The following is a 20,944-nucleotide window of genomic DNA, read 5'->3' on the forward strand; positions in this document are numbered from 1 at the left end:
CAACACAATTTCTTAATTTCCGTATCCAAAAATTTTGACTCAATTTAGTTGGGACGGATGGAATATCTTTTAGTGAGAAGTATAGGTAAATTGTGAACATGTATATATGTGGTTGATGAATTTTATGGGGTATGTGAGGAAATGTATGTATACGTACGTATTAATATAGTTGAATTGAATGGAAATAGGTGTGATGATACAATTCACTTTAAGTTAAGCAAGCCGAAGTTAAGTAAGCCGAAATTGGAAGATATGTACGTTGATTTACTTCGTATTCGTGGGCTTAAATTCCGGAAGCCCAAACTGCATCGTCGTCACCACGAAGGCTTGCTTCATATTAAAGGCCTCAAATTCAGAAAACCCATTATGGCCCAACTACGTCGGGCCAGGTATAAAAGCTTCTAATCCCTTCCTCTTTTATAATTTTGGTCTACTAACCTTAGCCGTATGTCCGTAGTAGAAACTTTGAGTTGCACTAGTTTATGTTTACCACACTACACTCCCACACATTGTAACTTATTCATATTATAGTACTTTCTACTACATTTCTTTACTTGTCATATCTAGGTTGCGTTATATTGCTAACAATTTAAGTTGTTAACTCTGCTAACTCATCAATGCAGTATATTAAAAGTGTTAACACAGTGACATTAAAATGTTAACACATAATATCAACCCATTGATATTGAAGTTCAACAAAATTATGTGTTGACATTTTTAATACACTGCGCTGATGAGTTAGCAAGTTAGCAATTTGAGAAAGTTAGCAATTGATCACACCCCTGTTATGTCTAATATGAGTTTACGGTTAGAACATCTCCAAGGAAAAATGTAAATTAAGAAGAAATGAAACTATACCTTCTTAAAAAGTAATGAGCTCCAAAAGAAGAAGGTAAATAAATATAATTAATCTTTTACTTTTTATGTGAAGAAGAGATAAAAAAATACTTTTTCAAAATCGAAGAATGTATAATACATTCTCAAATACCCTTTCTATTTATCTTTTCATCTCCATTTACCCCTTCCCATGAAGACACTCTTGCAAAATTTAATACTAGTATAATAATAATATTATGGCTATAGATATAATTTAAATACTATGATTTGAACTGTTTTTGGAGCTAGTTTGCAAGGTGAATATTGTTTATGATTATGGTTAGCCCAAACTAAACAAGCGTTTTTACATTCGATCATGGAACATAATTCATATGGAGTATTAGCATGTGGATTAGCTTCCATAAAATTTATAATGTAACAAAACGACAAACCATGCATATCCTCAGTATCCAAATAATCATATTATATTTATAAAATAATCCAGATTTTCAGTTTTGCTCAATTTAAAATCTGAAACCGAACGAGCTAGGGGTAATAATTTGGCACAGAATCATGCATGAAATTATAAATAAGATTCAGCAGAAATTTCAAATATTAGTGTTCATGTGTCATATCTCACCAACTTAAGATTTCTCTCCAAATATTAGTGCTCGTACTGCATTATTTACTAATCATTCGTTTTCAGATTTTTTAAAAAATGTATGACAATTAGTGACAAGTTAATGTTTTTTCTAGAAGATTTTGCGGTGAGATTTGATACCAGAACCGAACCAAATTACTATATAATACGATTGATGGGTCATAAAATTTTCAATCCTCTAGTACTTAATAGTAATAATACTGAATGTGAATGATCATTGATCAGTGATCCCCCATATATATCAGCTGGAGTTATCATGCTCTTGTCTTTCATAAAGTATGTAGTAAGTATACTACATACTCTTTCCGTCTCATCTCAAGTGGTTGACTGCTTTTCGACACGTGTTTGAGGAAAATGATAATATAGTTAAAGTGAAGAGAAAGTAAAGTAAGTAAGAGAATAATGTAGATACGACTCTCTTCTACAAGTGTGAGGGCGTGTTTAAAAAAAAATCTTGTCTCACATCAACTCGGTGATAATCCTATCTCATGCGAATAACTCTCCCTTTTATGAGGCTTTCTAAGGGGGTGAGTGACCTATTTTTACCAAAAGCCAAAAATAAAAACATAAATCACACACATAATCAAGAACTCTCCAGTTTTCAGTAATATATGTCTATCTTGTATGAGTAGTTTGTAATACAAGACGTTAATAAATTTAAATCTAATGGAGTATCATTTTGTAGGAGTATAATCTAAGTCAGTAAAAAACCTGGTAAAAACTAGACAATGTCGGAAAGAATTTAATACATATAGTAGATTGTATAAAAAATAAAATGAAACTACATTCATTTAACTGATTAAAGCTGATATAAGTTGAGCTATCATATAGTAATTATTAAATCAAAGTTAAATATTTAAAGATTAATGGCCCGCTAACAGCTTTAATTAATCCAAACAAATATGGAGCTATCTATTTTAGAATTTTGGGCACTTAATTGAACCTCGAATCCTGCCCATTCATATATAGGACATATAATTAGACTAAAAATTGCACTAAGAGACAATTAATTGAGTCAATAATTACATTAAACCAATCTTAAATTTGTCATTACGTGCACATGCGCATCATTCCACGTTGTAAGCAATGAAGACAAAATTTGTGGTTAAGGAAATTGACAACAAATTTCGATAAGATCTTCTCAACAAGAAATAATTAATTATACTCTAATCATTGTTTCTTTTTTTGGAGGGTATATCTATTATTGTTGGCCATACATCAACATTTTTACTTCGTACGGTAATAAATTAACAATATTATTAAGATCTAAACCATGTAACATCTGCTATTTTTTGCATTAAATAAAAAATCTGCTGTTTTTTTGGAAATGTCATAACTTTTTCAATATGACTTCTATTGAAGCGTATAAAATGCCTCAATTTTTTCTTATAACATCATGAGTGCAGACAACGTATGAAAAGTGATAGAATAACAACCGAAAATTATCTCTTCGTTCTAATGTTCTAACATAAGATTGATTCGTATTTTTTAGGACTTAACAAGGCAAGTAATATATTTTCTTCCTTTTTTTTTTATAAACAAAAAGGCTTAAACCATTGAATGATTGAAGAGTAAAGGAGATACAAAAGTTAGAACAAATACAAAGCTCCTCAAAAGCAAAGAACTACGACAACACCAACACACAAAGCACATTCTAACAACTACAACAAAAAACCAAGTTCAAAAGCAACGCCTTACTTCCAAAAATCCACCAATCAGAAACAGTCAATCACCACAAAGATGAATAGCCACAACTCACTAGGCATACAAGGACTGATCCAGTACGTCATCTTTGTGTTAACCATCTAATGAGATTTGTCACTTCAGTTGTGTCCTGACCATCTTCTAATTTCAGGTAAGTCTTCGCATGCTTGCCTGGGCGAATAAGAAAAATTCGAACACCACCCTTTAGTCCACACTCCAAGCCTCTAAAGAAAGAGTTTTTTCTCAACATCTCAGTTTGGTTTCATCACTTCAAAGAATACTTTCACTCTAATCCACCAAATTGACCAAGAGACCACACATAAGAAAGAGCTCCAAAATTTCTTGTCAAATCTCTTGAACGGCATGACCGTCCATGTAATAAAGCAAGATTTTGGAGCCTTAAGCATGTAGAAGTTGAGATTCTAACTATTGCATCCAAAATACAACAGACTCTAGAAAATCTGCAACTAAAAATGATGTCATACATTTTCTCTTTTAACAGAAGTTAATTCTACCTTTTATTGTTTATTCTTCTACACTATAATACTCCTACTTTATTATCTCTCCACCCACTCACAAACCTACTTTTTAAATTCCGGTGTCCAAAAGAAATGCATTGTTCTACTTGTGACGTGAAAAAAATGAAAATAACATTAATTAGAATAGTTACCTGTCTAATCCGAACCCAACTTAAAATTATCGTATCTTTATCGGTTACAATCACGATAAGATTTGTCATTAATTTCGTGCATGGGCATGTCATGTTGAATTGAAAGCCCTACTACGCCAACGAAGAGTGAAAAGAGATACTCCCTTATAAGTGTACGGCGAGACTACCGGATTAAGTTATGGGATTCCCTAATATCAATAATTATGACTAATGTCTAATTAGTACAAACCTTAATTCTTGAACTGAATATCGCTCGTGCAAATTCCTATAAATTATTATCCAATAAGTATTTTATTATGATTTCGGTATAATTAAGATTCGATTGGCTGGCGGTGCACAAGCACCACGAAACTTCCTCAGCTCGTAATATATAAAACTAAATGAAAAGAAATTAAATTAGCATAATAACATTTATTTTTTTATACCCCATATACTTATTAAGCCGATAGTTTTTTAAGTTAAACGAGAACAGAATAAAGAAACCAGAAATTGTGATTGAATTTAAACTTACCCACACCCCTCGGAGTGACAAAAATAAAGAAAATAAAAAAGTTATTGTACTACTCTTTAGTTAATAAATCAAAATGAAATCAACCTTTGAGATTTCATATGGATATAAAAATAAACTGGTAAGTATAATCAATGTGTGAGATTCTGGTGGACTGAAACTGGCTTCGAACAAAAAAAGTATTGATCTAATCAACAAAATTAATATGAAAAGGTTAAGTACCGTGTATATGTACACATACACGTACACTTATATTATTAATTATGCTGAAATATACATTTACATCAAGCAAACTTATTGTCTTATTGAGAACTTCATTTAATTAACATATTAGAAAGATCACCATAGATCAAAGACAGCTGGAAGTTTTGGAACTATGCAGATTAAAAAGTGCACAAATCTACTAAAATTCTGGATTTGGAAGAAGTGGATGTATTAAGCGTGAGATTCAATCAGTGGATTTAATAATTTTACATTTTGTACATATTAATTTAGGTGTTTTTGTATGTACATGTGGTAGGAAGTGAATAACAGCTACATAATTAGAAAAACATATTTAATGGAAATTACAAACTTAGTAGTACTTATTTTGCCATAAAAGAATGACGACAATGCTAGCTAGTTTGTGATTAAGATGAAAAATACGAGTCATTTTTGTGCTATTTAGTTTGTCATTACATCATTAACTATATATTTTAGAGACAGAGGCGTATAATATAGTTCTAAATGCTTATGAAAGAGCAAACTTTTTTATAAGACACGGTTATACACAAACATATTTATTTCATTAAGCCATACTAGCTAGTAGCTAGGATGCCAATTGTTATATCTAGAATAAGTGTATACTATATTACTAGGATTTTTCTAAGGTGACATTCTGTTCGTTAGACAAGATAATCGTGAGATACAATATGAAATACTCCCTCTGTCCCCTATTAACAGTCACACTTTTCCATTTCGGTCCGTCCCCAATTAAGAGTCACACTTCATTTTTACCATACATGATAAGTATGTCCCACATTTTACTAACTCAATTCACTCACATTTAATTATAAAATCAATATAAAAAAATGGGTCCCACATTCCACTAACTTTTTTCAAACCAATTTATCTTTACATTTCTTGATGAAACCGTCTAATTTCCTTTGACTATGGTAGGGCATACCTCATTTCAAGATTTAGCCCTCTTATTAGGCATAACAAGAGCGTCTCTCAATACTCAAATCTGAAGCAAATTTTCAAGAAATTAGTTGAGTACACATATAAGTATAAATAAATAATTAGACACGATATCAATGATTACATTTTATACGCTTTCCTAATTCCCCCCACCTATATATACCCCAAACCCCCCAACTCAACATAATAATCAAACCCTAAAAAACAAAAAGAAAAAGAAATCATGGGTAAAAAGAGTAACGTCCTAAGGTGCTGTTTGGCATGCATTCTTCCATGCGGAGCCCTCGATTTGATCCGAATAGTCCACTCCAACGGCTACGTCGAAGAATTAACGGGTCGGGTCACCGCAGGCGACGTCCTCACGCACTACCCGGATCACGTCCTCTCGAAACCCTCGACCGCCGGCTCTCTCATAATCTCGCCCGAATCCGAACTCAAACGGGGCTCCATTTACTTCTTGGTGCCTTCTTCTTCTAAGCAAACGTACAACTCTTCCACGAAGAATCGGGTCGTTAAGAAGGCCGCCGAGGAGGAGAAGAAGCGCCGCCGCCGCCACAAGGTTACGGCGGGAGAGTGGCAGCCGCATTTGGACAGCATTCATGAGGAATTTTGATTTTTCTCATTTTTTGGTTATTATTCCCTATTTTTGCAAGGGGTGATTTTTTTTACTTTTGAAAATGAATTTAAATGTGTAAATAGATATTTAAATATATTTTTTCCACGGTGGATTAGTGAATACTCGAGTTTGACCTTTTGTAATTTTTATTTACTATAGTGCAAGTGGAATTATTCAATTATCTTCATTTTGTGTAATTAATTTCTTGGGTTGTGTAGTAAGTACTCATAGTCAATTAGTCATAGACATATCGCGTGCTTTAAAAAATATGAATTTTAAATACAGTGGAAATACCGAATTAATTCGGATAAATGGAGAACTTGAATTGATAAAAATAATTACTAACAAATGTTTTACAAATATTGGCTTTTTGGAAAAGAGAGAATTGTAAACCAATAATTTCGTCGTCAAAATATTGGGTATTCGATTTTAATTTAATTATTATGGGTACACCTAATTAAAAAAAATTATGTTTAATTACCTCATTCCGCGGGAGACAGATATATGTTAGCTGGCTAGATCAGGGTCATATCTTTGGATGTAATTTGTTATAAAGTCAGATTATTCCATAGTCAACGAAAATTTAATTAATCCTAAAGTATGTATTCGCATGTATATTAATTGATTTATTATGAATTTATTTGTTATCAAAACTTCAACATAATTACTATCATTCCAAAAAGAAGTGTTTTTGAAGTTCATAAATTATGACATTTGGTGAAATTCAAAAGAGTCGCAAGGAATTTAATTTTTTTGAAATTTTTTAGAAAAGATAAAGACATGCATTATACAGATCCAATTACAAGATATATTTTCTTGTTCTTAAAATACCCTTTATTGATTCCATCTTTTAAAATATTATTTCAGCTTATAAAGGATTAATTTTGATCATAAAAATCATATTTATTGACTTTTATTTTAATCTGAGTTAGTGCTTAAAAATATAATTTAAGTTACATACACCCTACATATAGATAGATTTTTTAAATCATAGTAGTACAAAATAGGAATATAAGAAATTAGGAAAATCATAGTGGTATTTATTAATTATCTGTAGTCCAGTCCACATATAATTGTTTAGTCAAATCACATGGATACCATCCACTAGCTACAACCCATATTTACCTATAAAACATGATCACACGGTTTCTTCTTTTGGATTGTTCTTTCAAATTATTTATATATTTAAACAATTGGATATTTGTTCACTTTGTACGTATAGAGAGTTACGGTGAGAATGAAATGGTGATTTCTACTTCAAATTACTCCCTTTGTACTCCAGAAATTATCCACTTTGATTTTGATGTAAATTTTAAAAAATGCAATGAAAAATGAATTGAAAAAGTTATAGTGCAATATAAGTCTCACTTTTATATACTATTATGTATATTATCTTGTAGATAGTAATAAATTGGGCTAATATCCAAAAAATACACCATTTTTGGGTCAAAACAGATTTTTACCATAAATTTTAATGTAAAAAAAATTTATATCAACCTTTAATATTCCATAAAGTAAATTTCCCATAAAATTCAACTACACCCAAATTTATACCTACGTGGCGCAATGAGATGTCTATGTCATCTCCGTCGGTTCCTTAAACAACGCGATTTATTGGATGAACTTATAATATTGTAACAAAATACACACATTTTAATTTTTCAGAAAATTTAACAGTGAGAAATTACTCAAGTTAAAAGTTGGTGTATTTTTCATCACATTTAAATGTTCGTGGTAAAAACTTAAATTGGCCGAAAGTCAGTTGGTGTATTTTACTATTAGCCCTAATAAATTTAATATTTTACTACTTAATTTTATTTTTCTAATTAAAGAAGATAAATAATGGTTCTCAATCTATCCCGTGGTGACTCGAACGACTGACGTATTGGTTAGAGGTTTTACTGCTTGATTGTGTAATTAGATGCGCCATTGAAGTTTCACTGAGTTTTTGGCGCCATTACAGATGTATTTCTGTTTTAATTTTTTCTTAGTGGTTATTAGATTATTGTTGTTGTTTTTTATATTTTAGTATTTTTTTATAGAGTGTCATGGCCTGTTTTCAGTTTTCACAACTATTTCTATTTATACAGAGCACACTAATTCTATGAAAAATATTTTTTTAGTGGTGATCAAGTACAGAGACAACTAATTATTCTACAAGAGCTACTGATATTATAGCTTAAATTTCGTATTTTTTCTTAGGTGTCACATATAAATTGACTTATTTCCAACATGATTGCAAAATTACATATAGGAATAAACTTGCCATGAAGCATTGCATTTAGTTCAACCTAGGCTTAGGATTTCCCTTCACTATACTACAATATCTAACCATACTTTCTCCATCTCCAACTCACTCTTTAACATCTATTAGTACCAAAACTTAATCTAACTCCAAGAAATAAGTGATCACTGAGGTTTATAAGCATATTGGGAACGCAGAGCCGCCTTGTTTCGCCACTGGATATTGCAACCGCGCCCTTCAACCTCATCCAGAAACGCCTCAGGGATACGCGACTTATACATTGTGTCAAGTTTCAACTTCATAAGCCCTCTGCAACCCAGAATAGCAGCAACAAGGCCATCCACAGTCACTTTCATCACATTCAAGACTGTCAAATTTTGCAGACGGCGAATGCTGGCCAATGCCACCAGCCCAACATCTGTCACCGGGCAGTATGATATGTTTATCTGCAAATAATTAAACGAGGCATTTGAGCTACGCTTCCATGAGATAAAAAAAACAATATATGTACCTGCTTCAGAGATTGTGAATTTTGTGCAAGAGAAATCAATCCATCATCAGTGATGTAGCATTTCTTGATGTCTAAGACAGCTAGCTGCTTACATCCAATGGCAACAGCTGATAAACCGAGTGAGGAGAGACAAGGGCAGCCACGGATTTCAAGTGTTTTTAGATGGATGCAGGCAGCTAGTGCTGTCAACGAGGTGTCCCCAATTTTATCGCAGTAGGCCATGTCGATCATCTCCAATAAAGGGCAGCCATTAGCAATGGCTGAAATGCCTATATCAGTTATCTCCATACACCTAATGGGAGATATATAGATTAGGAGAACACTAGACAACTTCTTTTTGGTATTCTAATCTTTCAATAATCACACACTTCAGCAAAAATATCAATAAATTGAAGATGTTTGTCACCTGTATAAGTCAAGGTGTGTGAGATTTTGGCAACGGCTTCCCACATAAGAGAGTCCATTATCTGTGACGTTGCGACACAATCCAAGCTTTAGATTCTTGAGTTTGGAACATCTTGAGATTGCCTCCAAACCTAAATCAAGAACTCAATTTGATCAAGAAAAAATCAACATTCACAAAAAAGATAGTAATATTTTAGTATCTCAACCTTCGTCATTGATTTCAGTCTCAGTGAAGTCGGCATCCTCAAGGGATTGGCAGCGCGTCCCAATCAAGACAAAGGCTTCCTTCGACACCATACTACAGTTCTCCATCTTTAATGAAGTGAGGTGCGGACATGAATTGGTGATGGTGTCGATTGAGGCCTCTGTTATTTCCTGACAGCACGTGATGTCCAGCTTCCTCAGCAGCCGGTGCTTCCTTGCAATGCAGGAGAGGGCCTCGTCTCCCACCCCGTTGCACTTGAAGAAGCTCAGTTCCTCCAAGGAGGCACAGCAGTCGGCTATACCCTTCATCAGAGCAAATGGGACGTGACAGCCATCCAACTTGATGGTTTGCAGCTCAGACAGTTTGTAGAAGCATTTCGACAAATCTAAGGTGACCTAAAACACCATAATCTTCAATCAAACACCAAACTCTATATCATAAACTTAAAATTTACTTACAATTCCACACTCACAGAAAAGCAATAGGCTATGTTAAGGTGGTGAAGAGAATCGGCATCATTAATAAGAGAAGCTATGCCATTACACGAAACATTGCTGCAGTAGGACACATCAAGAACCTGGCCAAGAGCACATATGTTAAAAAACACCTGATTAGTTCGAATTTTACTGTACAGTACGATCTACCTCTAAAGATTTGGAAGCTTGCTTGAGATGCTTGAGGCTGTCATCATCGATACCAGGACATCCAACGAGCGCCAACTCTTTTAGATTCTTCAGCTGCAGGACAGGCGAGAGCCCCTTATCCGTTATCTAAAACACCACAAGCAGCCATTGTTTAGAAATTCAGTAGCCGGTTGAGTTTACAATATGTTTGACACTCGCGAGATGAATTAAACATAACATGAAATTTTCTAAAATGAACTAAAAGCGAAGCTAATAATGAACTCCGTGTTACCTAACAATGACCTTCGCATTATGGTTCTCCGTTCTACATTTAAAGCTAGTTTGGCATACAACGCAATATACATATCCTCGAGGAAGACGAAGAAGAAGTAATTACCGGCAAATAAGAGAGATCCAAAGCACGAAGGAGAGTGCATTTATTAGCAAGCAAAGCAACACCAAGATCAGTGATTCTAACACACCATTTCAAGCAAACCAGCTTTAGCTTTTTACACCCAACAGCAATGCAACCAATCCCAATATCCGACACCAACCGGCACCTCCCCATCCACAGCTTCTCCAGATTCCTGGCCTCCGCCACAGCCGCCGCCGCAGCATCCCTGAGCTCCGTCGCATTGCTCAAATCCAGCTCCACCAGCCCCCCGCATTTCGTGGCCAGCAGGGACAGCGACGCGTGCGTGAAGAGCCTCGATCTCGACAGATCCACGGATCTCAGCGTCGCGGAGTAGGCCTCGGCGGCGGCGGAGATCACGCCGTCGTCGGCGCTGGGACAGTTTGTGAAATCGAGGCGGCGGATGTGGCGGTAGCGGCGGAGGGCGGCGGGGAGGGAGTCGGGGTGGAGGAGTTTGAGGGTTTTGCGGTGGCGGGATTCGAGGGAGTGGAAGGATTTGGAGGTGGCGGAGAATGACTTAGTGTCGGAGTCGAGGTAGTCGAGGATGGTGAAGATGATCTCTTCTGAAAGAGATTCCATTGGATTGTTGATGAGGAGTTGCAGTCTTTGCATTTTTGTTTTTTTGGATAGTTGAGATTTAACTAATTTTTAACTGAAATGGACACTGGGGAAGTTTTCTGTTGGGGAAGGTACCATTGTTGTCATCCTTTCTCCATCAATTCTATTCATTTTAAAATTGATGAATACATTATTTATGCAATATTTTGGAATTTCATAGGAGAAGAAAAACCTGGATTTATGGTAAATATCAAAATTAGAGTAAATCAACATGATAGAATTCATTTCATATCATGAGGAAAAGAAAGGACAAACTGTAATAAAAAAATTCAATCAACCAATACTGTTTCACAAATCTCAAGAAATGGGTACGAGCAAAAACTATTATACTACTACTACTACTTGCTGCCTAGCGATTTTTAAAGTTTCAAGCAACTCCCATCATTTTCGGAATATAAATCACTGAGCAAAATATAATTGGAATCATCATTTCATTATACTACTATCATAATTTCAAAACGAAATTAACATCAATAAGAAGAGAGAAAGGGCCAAAAGGGAAACAGCTCTTGGTCGCTTCAAAATGTACATTCATCTCAATAGTAGAAAATTCCACAACGAGTCCCAAAGTAGATAAGAGGATTCAATTACGTAGCTAAAATCACAATATCATTTTCATTTTTTTCCTGCGCATCTCGATCAAAGGTTTAACCAAAACATACTGTTTCAAAACGAGGTGTGATCATTACAACAAGGATCGGGCAGCTCTTCCCTTGAATGCAGTTAGGCAAAGTATACGTAGTTGCGGAACTATTACAATTACTTGACATTAACAGATAGGCAGCACTCAGCCCCGCCATATGAGCCCTTATTTCTTGGCATACGTGATCACCATAGCATTCTGGGGGCTTATTTTGAAGCCCTGAAGGTCCTGCATGGCAACTGAAGATTGTGAATCATCTTCATATTCTATGAAGGCGATACCTGGCTTCGCATCAACCATCCGAACTTCTCTAAAGCCAGGGTACTGTTTGAAAAGCATCTCTAGCATCATGCTGTTTGTTTCATAAGGTAGATTTTGTATGAAAAGAATGTTGTTGGGCTCGGCTGCTTCTTGTGCGCTAGGCATTCCTTGCCTAGTGGCAGCCTGCAATACAATAAAGCATACTCCTTTAGAGGTAAATTTCAGAAACCAAACACAGGGAAGTCTAAATGGATGAATGGGGAATCAGATCATCATATAATACAGCTAAGTGCCAACAAATGCATAATAACTTTTTCCTAACAAGCATGTGATGAGTATGTACTAATGAGTGCATTTGAGATCGTGTACCCAGTAAGAGGGGAGCATAGTAGCTAGTTGTGAAAAAAAATCGTTCCTATACAATAGTGCAAGCAACTGCACAAGTTTGATAAAAAAAAATAGGACCTTTTGTAAAAACCAAGAACCATAAAGATTGTGGATGGATGTTGTGAATCAGCAAACAAAAGTATTAGCCTTCAGAAGGTCTGATGTGAAGTCAACATAGAGAGAGTATCACAGTATGTCTTAACAATAACAGACTTTTATTTACTAATATGAATCACAAACACATTTTGACATGATCACGCCACAAAACTTTCAGAGCTTAATGGCATGCATCGAAGTAAGCAAATAACTCAATTTTTCTTGTATAAAACCATATGAAATAAAAAGAAATACTCATCAAACATAAAAAGAGCTTGATGGTTTGAGTAAGAGAGTCCGAGTTAGACAGCACATGGATATGGTAAACTAAAGAAGAGAAAAATCATTGTGCAGTGCAAGGCATATCACACAAGATAAAAGAAGATGACTCATGGTCGAGGTCACAGTTTGTTTTAGCTAGCCGGAAACAACACCCCCTTTCTAGAAAATGCTGGCATACCAACTTCATTGAGGTTTAATATATCATATCACTTTAATAAATAATATAGGAAGGAAAAGGTAGTTAGATAAATGAAAGAAGCTTACAGATGGGCCTCCATTACTATCAGATCTTGGACCAGTAGCATTAGGAGCTGGCTGACCTTCATCAACTCGTTTCTTTCTCTCAGCTGGATAACCCAAAACAAAATTTTATGAGTCCAAAATGTTATGCAAAGACTCCTTGGTGTATCAAAATTAAAAACTTTCAATAAAGCTGCTGAATTCTATTTATTTTATAGTGTCTTCATAAATGAGAACAAAACATAGGAACAGCTATGCTGATCTTCTTGAAGCAAGTATGCCAAAACTAATATGGAACAGAACTGACTTTGTATGACAGAAACTTCACCTTTTTCCTCTTGCTTCTTTTTCTTGTCATAGGTACCTTCGGCTTTAGCAATGCAATCTGATTTTGATTTAGCATATTGAATTCTCTGTGTGGCAGGTAAACAATTAGAATGGAACGTTATAAAGTAAACATACATAAATGCAAGGAGATAGTGAACCAAAGGTGGGTATTATAAGGGTGGACATAAAATGAACTTTGAGGATGTTGATCAGGCCCTTCTTCGAGGGGAGGGGGCATGTTTAACTCAACTAAATAATATAGATCATCATTTCTGAAGATTTGAATGTAGGAAATGGAACTCACAGCCTCAAGTGAATTTTAAAACCATAGGGATTGCACAGGTTTACTTACAAACATTATGCAAAACAAGTGCACCGATACAAACTCACCAGCGGTTTTTCATAAAACTGGAAGTTTTGCATCTGACGCACAGCATTGCTTGCAGCCATCACTTCACTGAACACAATCCATGCCTGCCCCCGAAGCTTAGGTGTTTTTAGTGCAACTACGTCCAAAATCCTTCCATACTGCGAGAACAAGGCATAAAGAGATCTCTTCAGCTCTGTCCAGGGTATTAAAGAAGACAAGGCACCAACGTCAGCAAAAGAATTCATGAATGCTAGTTGATGGCCGTGTGCAGGAGTAAAAATGCCAATTACATAAAACCCTATCAAAAACAGCTTAACTGATCTAGCTTGGAATCAATTACATACAATATCACATCACAAGCCGAAAAAATCGCAAACTTTTTCACTCATATACAATAACAACATAACAAATTATTCTAGACAGTAGTCTATAGTTGAAAACGATGCGCTACGGCTACACCGGTGCCAGAAACAATGCCGAAATGTTTAATAGTGAAGCTCAGAGAGAGGAATAGGTGAATAATGAGCTAAACTAACCCTAATCGAAAATCCACAACGAGTTGGCATAAACCCTAACTCAGATAGAAACGAGAAATAGGGGGAATAATACCTTCTTTCTTGACTTTCTCGTTGATGTTGCGAATGTAGATGGTCTGGTTAGGAGGAATATCAGTAGTGAGCATTTTCGCCGCCGTTGAAGCTCGGTTCCGCTGCGTGTGTGTGAGTGACCTATCGAAAGAAAAACGGTTGGGTTGCGGTGTGATTCAGTGAAATGAGAATCAATGTATGATGGGCTTTAACTTCGAATACAAATTTAAATGGGCCGGCCGACCTCGATGCGCTAAAATCATTAATTTTGCCTTTTTTTTTTTTTAGAATTTTAAAAATGATCAATTAAATCATAAAGCATTGTGTTTTGTGTAATTTTCTAACCCAACCCGACCCGCCTTTTTCTGATGAACTTTAGGTAAAGTGACGCTGACAAATAAGTATGGATATGTGACATATGTCGGACCTATAATAGGACAATATTATAAGTTATAACACACCTTCACACTATATGAAATTGAATCCAAATTTCAGTTTAAAACTTATGTAATGAACCTTTTGGTTAATCCAAAAAGTGGGATAGATCCGCGAGAAATCTCATTCGTTAGATACGAAACGGGAAAATCTAGAGTAAAAGGACCATTGTAGTCCACAAAAAGGGACCACACTAACCTTATCAAAATTGGGAGATGACTTGAAAATGAGACTACAAACACTCATCACAAATATAAAAGCAAATGAGAATCAAGTCCAGTTAACATTCTCTGTTTTCAGTCGGGGGATGACTTCTATTATGGGAGCCGTGACTCCCGGCTCATGGAGATAACGGTTTCCACTAAATTAGGGCTCAACAAAAATTCACAATACAAATAGAACTTGTAATGTGAATCTTCTAGATTGAAGACTCATAAATTTGCCCCGGACTTATTCTTGTAAATAAACCCAACAAATAAACAAGATAAACCAAGAAATGGAACAAGAAAAATGGATAAAAGGATAGATGATGGATTAGTGTTATGATTTAGGTGAAGAACAAGAAAGAAATCCCAAAGGCACTTTCACATACAAACACCTAATGGCTCCACAAACTAGCAACACAAGAACTAGCAAGCATACCTTTACAATCAACCTTAGCCCGGCAAAAGATCGAATGCAACCCGAAGGAATTTGATAAGTCTTCAAAAGATGAAGAAGGTGAGCTCTCAAATATGGAGAAATAGTCTCTTACAAATATTCAAAAGTTGAGAATGAAAACCCTACAAAAGAGTATTTATACTAAAACAAAAGTAATAGGGAAAATAGTCTTTGAAATCTTAAAAAAATGGCATTTTCGGGCAAAACGCCCGGCCCGGGCGTTTTGGGGCCTTGCCCGGGCGTTTTCTCTGTGGCCGGGCATTTTTTGGCAGCTCTGCGCGACTTTCGTCAAAAGGCCATAACTTCCTCATCCGAGCTCCGATTGAGGCGTGTAAGGTACTCACGCGAAGATCTTTTGATGATGAAGATAATGGTGGTCTTAGAACAGCATTTGGACATCATTTTTCTAGGAAAATTCTGGTTTGAGTCAGACCTTCGAATCCGGCTTGGCTCCTTGCCATATCTCCACCTTATTTTCGGACCCCAATCAACCCATGGCCCTCGATGTAGTTGCATCCTATGATTGTGAATACCCGGATTCACATCATCCTCTCTTTTTTTGTGAAAGGATTTGTCCTCAAATCCGGTTCTTAGATTCATCTTTCGGACACCCGGATTCACATCATTGCAAATTCTGGTTTGAGTCAGACCTTCGAATCCGGCTTGGCTCCTTGCCATATCTCCACCTTCTTTTCGGACCCCAATCAACCCATGGCCCTCGATGTAGTTGCATCCTATGATTGTGAATACCCGGATTCACATCATCCTCTCCTTCTTTGTGAAAGGATTTGTCCTCAAATTCGGTTCTTAGATTCATCTTTCGGACACCCGGATTCACATCATTCCCTCCTTCTTTTGAAGGATTTGTCCTCAAATCCGGATCAAACATACCTATAAGACCAAGTAAGTCCAAATCAAGTATCATAGGTCTAGAAGATGTACTTGGCTTACCAAGGGTGTAGAGAGGTATATAGTCAAGATTGCAAATCTCCATGTGGAGTATATCTAATGCATATATGGTCTCATCAATCATACCATCATTGTGATCATAAAGTAATAACAATATTGGAAAAATTCGACCACTAGGGATTAGGAGGCTATGATCAAACAATGAAACTTGCATCAAGTAAGGAGCATAAGATCTACACCCTAACCATAATGCACATGTAAACTCAATATCACAAGTAATGGTACTATCAACAAGTTTTCTCCTAACACATTTGTGCGTGTCATCAAGATATTTTCCATACTCTAACAAGTCCAAAATATAAGCACATGGTATGGAGACACACAACTATAACAATCCTTTTATAAGGTAATCCAAAACAAACTCATTTGTTGTAAGACCTTTGATAAAGGATCCATAAAACATGCCAACTCCATGGAAAAGTTTGATTTTTATGCAATAAAAGAACTTATCATGCCAAGACACACATGCGTCAAACACTTTGTATCTCTTGGTCCCAAATCCATCCACTCTACCAATCCACATACCTAACATTGTCTTCATAAAAGAATTGACATTTTTAGAAGGGCTAGGGATACACAAGAAAGGATCCTCATAGCTTGTAAGACTAAACTTAGCAAGTAATGATTCTAGATTTTCATGCCACATATCAAACAAACCACAAGTGATAAGATCAATACAAATGGGCATTTGAAAACAAATCACATTCACTTGTTTCATTAAATCGTTATCACAAGTTAAGGTGAGAATACTTGAACCTTGGGAAAGAGGTGATTCAACTTGACCTTGCGTCCATGAGTTCATCACCGGTAAGAAGTTACTCGGTGCATCCACGACTCGAGGTTCACATTCCAATCCTTCCAATTTCTGTCTCAAAATGTCATCCAAGAGAAAAGACAAGTAATAAGAGTTAGTGAAATAAATGTCATTCTCCTCACCAAGGGCAAAAATGATAGGGTGGTTCAGAGCCCTCCCATGGGTGATCTTAGAATCTAACAAGCAACCTTTTTTCCTCACATGTTTGTGGTTTTTCTCTCTTGAAAGTGTTGATTCACACTCACCCGCACCACTCTGTCTTGGCTTTTGCATCTCACATTTTCGCCTTTTCTCACGCTCTATTTGCTTTTGAAGCATGCTCTCATTTTCTAGCTTTTGCTCTTTCTCTCGATTCCCTCTCAAGTTCTTATTCCCATTATCAACCTCATGTGGCTTTGGTTCGTTGTTCAAGATTTGAAGGGCATTTAATGGCTCACTCCCGTCCTCGGCTTCCACTATGCTAGACATGCCATCATTGAAAGTTGGGCGAGCGTTTTCTCCATGTACGGCCGTGGAAGACTCTTCATCATCATCGGCAACAAAATCCACTCTATGCTTGACATGCTCTTTAACAAAGTGGTTAACATCGCCACACTTATTTTGATACAAGCTCTTTGAAGGAGTGAAGTTAGATGACAACCACGATGAAACCTTCGTGTGATGGCTAGGATGAGATCGGTCCACCTTCTTTGGTGGGATGCTTCTTCGGCTTGTGTCATCACCAAAATTTCGAGGGCTTGAGCTCTTCCTTGATTTACTTGAGACTTCCTCCCCTATTAACCACTCATGCACCTTAAGATGACCATGATCATTCATCCTCTTAGAGTTAGACTCTCCATGGAACTTTGGTACTTGTTCCCTTCTACTCCCTCTATCAAGTCCATCATCGTGATACCTTGACTTGTAGTCACTCCTAGCATGTCTCTCTCGGTCACTAGGTGCTATGGAATGGTTATGCCTAACTCGATCTCTTATGAGAGATATATTCTCATGGTATGCCGTAAATCCCTCTTGCATAGAATTCATGATTCCCCGCGCATCGCGCATCTCCTTCATGATTGAGGAAAACATCTCTTTGAGGGTGTCGTCGGATGTGGACGCGATGTCGTCCCCATCCTCCCTTCTAGGCGAATTGTGCTTAGAAATCCTCGTACGTGGTGGCATTTTCGGTACCTACAAAGAAGATAAAGAGGACTAGGGACACATCCCTTTTGTTAATAACACAAACAACGCACACACCCAAGAATGGAGACTTTAGTGAGGAGCTCACTTCCCAACCCACAAAGTATGTCCCCAATTCTGCAAACTCACACCCAATGTCTCTCGGAAGGTTTAGAGATTTAGTGGCTAGATACTCTCCCTCACTTGCTCTCGATGATGTAATCCCAAGGGTTGCACAAATAGCACAAACAAGATACACAACTAGGCAAGTGAAAACTAGTCCAAGAAGCCATAAGATTAGTGAAAGTAGGGAGCTAAGCCAATGAGACAAATTAACAAACACTTTGTGTGCACAATTTCATCCAACAACAATAGACCCAACAATTGATGTAATTTCGGCCTACAACTTTCCAACAATCAAATTGACATACCCAAGAACACATATATCAATTTATAGCTAAAGCCCACGGATAAGATTTGAGATCTCTCTTTTTTTTTTGACAATTTTCTAACAATTTTACTCTTTGGAGAATTTTTTTTTCTTTTTTTTTTTTTTTTGCATACAAGAACAAGAACCAATGGCTCTGATACCAAATAATGTGAATCTTCTAGATTGAAGACTCATGAATTTGCCCCGGACTTATTCTTGTAAATAAACCCAACAAATAAACAAGATAAACTAAGAAATGGAACAAGAAAAATGGATAAAAGGATAGATGATGGATTAGTGTTATGATTTAGGTGAAGAACAAGAAAGAAATCCCAAAGGCACTTTCACATACAAACACCTAATGGCTCCACAAACTAGCAACACAAGAACTAGCAAGCATACCTTTACAATCAACCTTAGCCCGGCAAAAGATCGAATGCAACCCGAAGGAATTTGATAAGTCTTCAAAAGATGAAGAAGGTGAGCTCTCAAATATGGAGAAATAGTCTCTTACAAATATTCAAAAGCTGAGAATGAAAACCCTACAAAAGAGTATTTATACTAAAACAAAAGTAATAGGGAAAATAGTCTTTGAAATCTTAAAAAAATGGCATTTTCGGGCAAAACGCCCGGCCCGGGCGTTTTGGGGCCTTGCCCGGGCGTTTTCTCTGTGGCCGGGCATTTTTTGGCAGCTCTGCGTGACTTTCGTCAAAAGGCCATAACTTCCTCATCCGAGCTCCGATTGAGGCGTGTAAGGTACTCACGCGAAGATCTTTTGATGATGAAGATAATGGTGGTCTTAGAACAGCATTTGGACATCATTTTTCTAGGAAAATTCTGGTTTGAGTCAGACCTTCGAATCCGGCTTGGCTCCTTGCCATATCTCCACCTTATTTTCGGACCCCAATCAACCCATGGCCCTCGATGTAGTTGCATCCTATGATTGTGAATACCCGGATTCACATCATCCTCTCCTTCTTTGTGAAAGGATTTGTCCTCAAATCCGGTTCTTAGATTCATCTTTCGGACACCCGGATTCACATCATTGCAAATTCTGGTTTGAGTCAGACCTTCGAATCCGGCTTGGCTCCTTGCCATATCTCCACCTTCTTTTCGGACCCCAATCAACCCATGGCCCTCGATGTAGTTGCATCCTATGATTGTGAATACCCGGATTCACATCAACTTGGGTTTTGGAATATTCTTGGTTGAATGAGAAAGAAGTAAAAGAAATGAGTGAAGACAAGTTATTTATGGATGTATTTTTTGATATATTTTTTTCCTAGTTTTTTTTCTAATTTCATTTTCAAATCATTGGTCAAGTATTTAGAAAATATGTCATTCTAATTAATCATGGATTATTATACTGAATGGGTCAAAAATGACTTAGTTATGTTCGTCTATGAGTTTTGGTTCCCGTAAAAATGGCAAAAAAAGGACAACGTTCATAAGCTAGACACACAAAGGTACCAAACATAATGATCTAGATCAAACTATTAAAACGAATATATATAGGATCAGTTTTTTACTTTAGTTTTAATATTCAATAATCGAATAAGTGGTCAGATGGATTACTTTAAACAAAACCAGATAAGTTGTTCTTGATGATGAATACCCTGTTAAATTCGGATTTGGAGCTGTTATTTTGATGTACAAGCACTTTCTTTTCAATACTTGGAGCAAAAATTAAATTTAGAGACATTTTTTTCTAAGTTTGGAAGTTGCAATGAGTAGAAAGTAGATAGTGCAGTGCCGATGAAAGTGAACAACATATGATATTTCCCCAACTCATTGAATTCCAGATGATTTTATCTAATTTTCAGGGGCTGTATTGATCTCCTTTCTTTTTGGATTTAATTCATTATTAATATATTAAAGTTTATAATGCTATAAGGATAAATTAGTGTATAGGGAGTATGTTTTATGAAGTAACAAATATTACTGGTATTTTTTAATATAGGCTACAATGATGGTTATGTTTAAAATCACCCTTCAGTGACTACCCTAGAGTTAAAAAGATAGGGCTAATGTATCAAAATGGTTACTTTTATAAGTTTTTGTCATGAATTGTAGGCAAAAAAATGATGAATTCACAAGTAAGAGTCATCG

The 20,944-nt window shown here is 36.1% G+C and overlaps 3 protein-coding genes across 3 annotated transcripts; 1 reads left to right on the top strand and 2 right to left on the bottom strand.

Moving 5' to 3' along the window:
- Positions 1 to 5,750: 5,750 nt before the first annotated feature.
- LOC125195102 (uncharacterized) lies at positions 5,751 to 6,308 on the top strand. Its single transcript, XM_048093302.2, has one exon. It carries the CDS (start codon positions 5,762 to 5,764, stop codon positions 6,149 to 6,151), a length of 390 nt encoding a protein of 129 aa, XP_047949259.1. The 5' UTR covers positions 5,751 to 5,761; the 3' UTR covers positions 6,152 to 6,308.
- Positions 6,309 to 8,403: 2,095 nt separating this feature from the next.
- LOC125201103 (F-box/LRR-repeat protein 3-like) lies at positions 8,404 to 11,382 on the bottom strand. Its single transcript, XM_048099029.2, has 7 exons — positions 10,541 to 11,382; positions 10,165 to 10,290; positions 9,993 to 10,097; positions 9,522 to 9,915; positions 9,317 to 9,446; positions 8,911 to 9,202; positions 8,404 to 8,845 (listed from the first exon to the last, which is right to left on the bottom strand). Exons 1-7 carry the CDS (start codon positions 11,165 to 11,167, stop codon positions 8,564 to 8,566), a joined length of 1,956 nt encoding a protein of 651 aa, XP_047954986.1. The 5' UTR covers positions 11,168 to 11,382; the 3' UTR covers positions 8,404 to 8,563.
- Positions 11,383 to 11,682: 300 nt separating this feature from the next.
- On the bottom strand, positions 11,683 to 14,565 carry U2B'' (U2 small nuclear ribonucleoprotein B). Its single transcript, XM_048099030.2, has 5 exons — positions 14,389 to 14,565; positions 13,800 to 13,972; positions 13,411 to 13,495; positions 13,107 to 13,189; positions 11,683 to 12,260 (listed from the first exon to the last, which is right to left on the bottom strand). Exons 1-5 carry the CDS (start codon positions 14,459 to 14,461, stop codon positions 11,982 to 11,984), a joined length of 693 nt encoding a protein of 230 aa, XP_047954987.1. The 5' UTR covers positions 14,462 to 14,565; the 3' UTR covers positions 11,683 to 11,981.
- Between the last annotated feature and the right edge of the window lie 6,379 nt (positions 14,566 to 20,944).

This window comes from Salvia hispanica, chromosome 2 (genome assembly GCF_029641045.1).
Source record: "Salvia hispanica isolate PSC_SH4W2 chromosome 2, Shi_PSC_v1, whole genome shotgun sequence".
NCBI lineage: Eukaryota > Viridiplantae > Streptophyta > Magnoliopsida > Lamiales > Lamiaceae > Salvia > Salvia hispanica.

Excerpts from the sequence above, each read along its gene's own strand:
- U2B'' (XM_048099030.2), bottom strand. The coding sequence starts at position 14,461 with ATGCTCACTACTGATATTCCTCCTAACCAGACCATCTACATTCGCAAC. Across the intron at positions 13,973-14,388 it reads CGAGAAAGTCAAGAAAGAAG|AGCTGAAGAGATCTCTTTAT; the intron begins GTATTATTCCCC and ends TACCCTGGACAG. Across the intron at positions 12,261-13,106 it reads ATAGTAATGGAGGCCCATCT|GCTGCCACTAGGCAAGGAAT; the intron begins GTAAGCTTCTTT and ends ATTGTATTGCAG.
- LOC125201103 (XM_048099029.2), bottom strand. The coding sequence starts at position 11,167 with ATGCAAAGACTGCAACTCCTCATCAACAATCCAATGGAATCTCTTTCA. Across the intron at positions 10,291-10,540 it reads TGGATCTCTCTTATTTGCCG|ATAACGGATAAGGGGCTCTC; the intron begins GTAATTACTTCT and ends GTGGTGTTTTAG. Across the intron at positions 9,447-9,521 it reads GACTGAAATCAATGACGAAG|GTTTGGAGGCAATCTCAAGA; the intron begins GTTGAGATACTA and ends TTCTTGATTTAG.
- LOC125195102 (XM_048093302.2), top strand. The coding sequence starts at position 5,762 with ATGGGTAAAAAGAGTAACGTCCTAAGGTGCTGTTTGGCATGCATTCTT.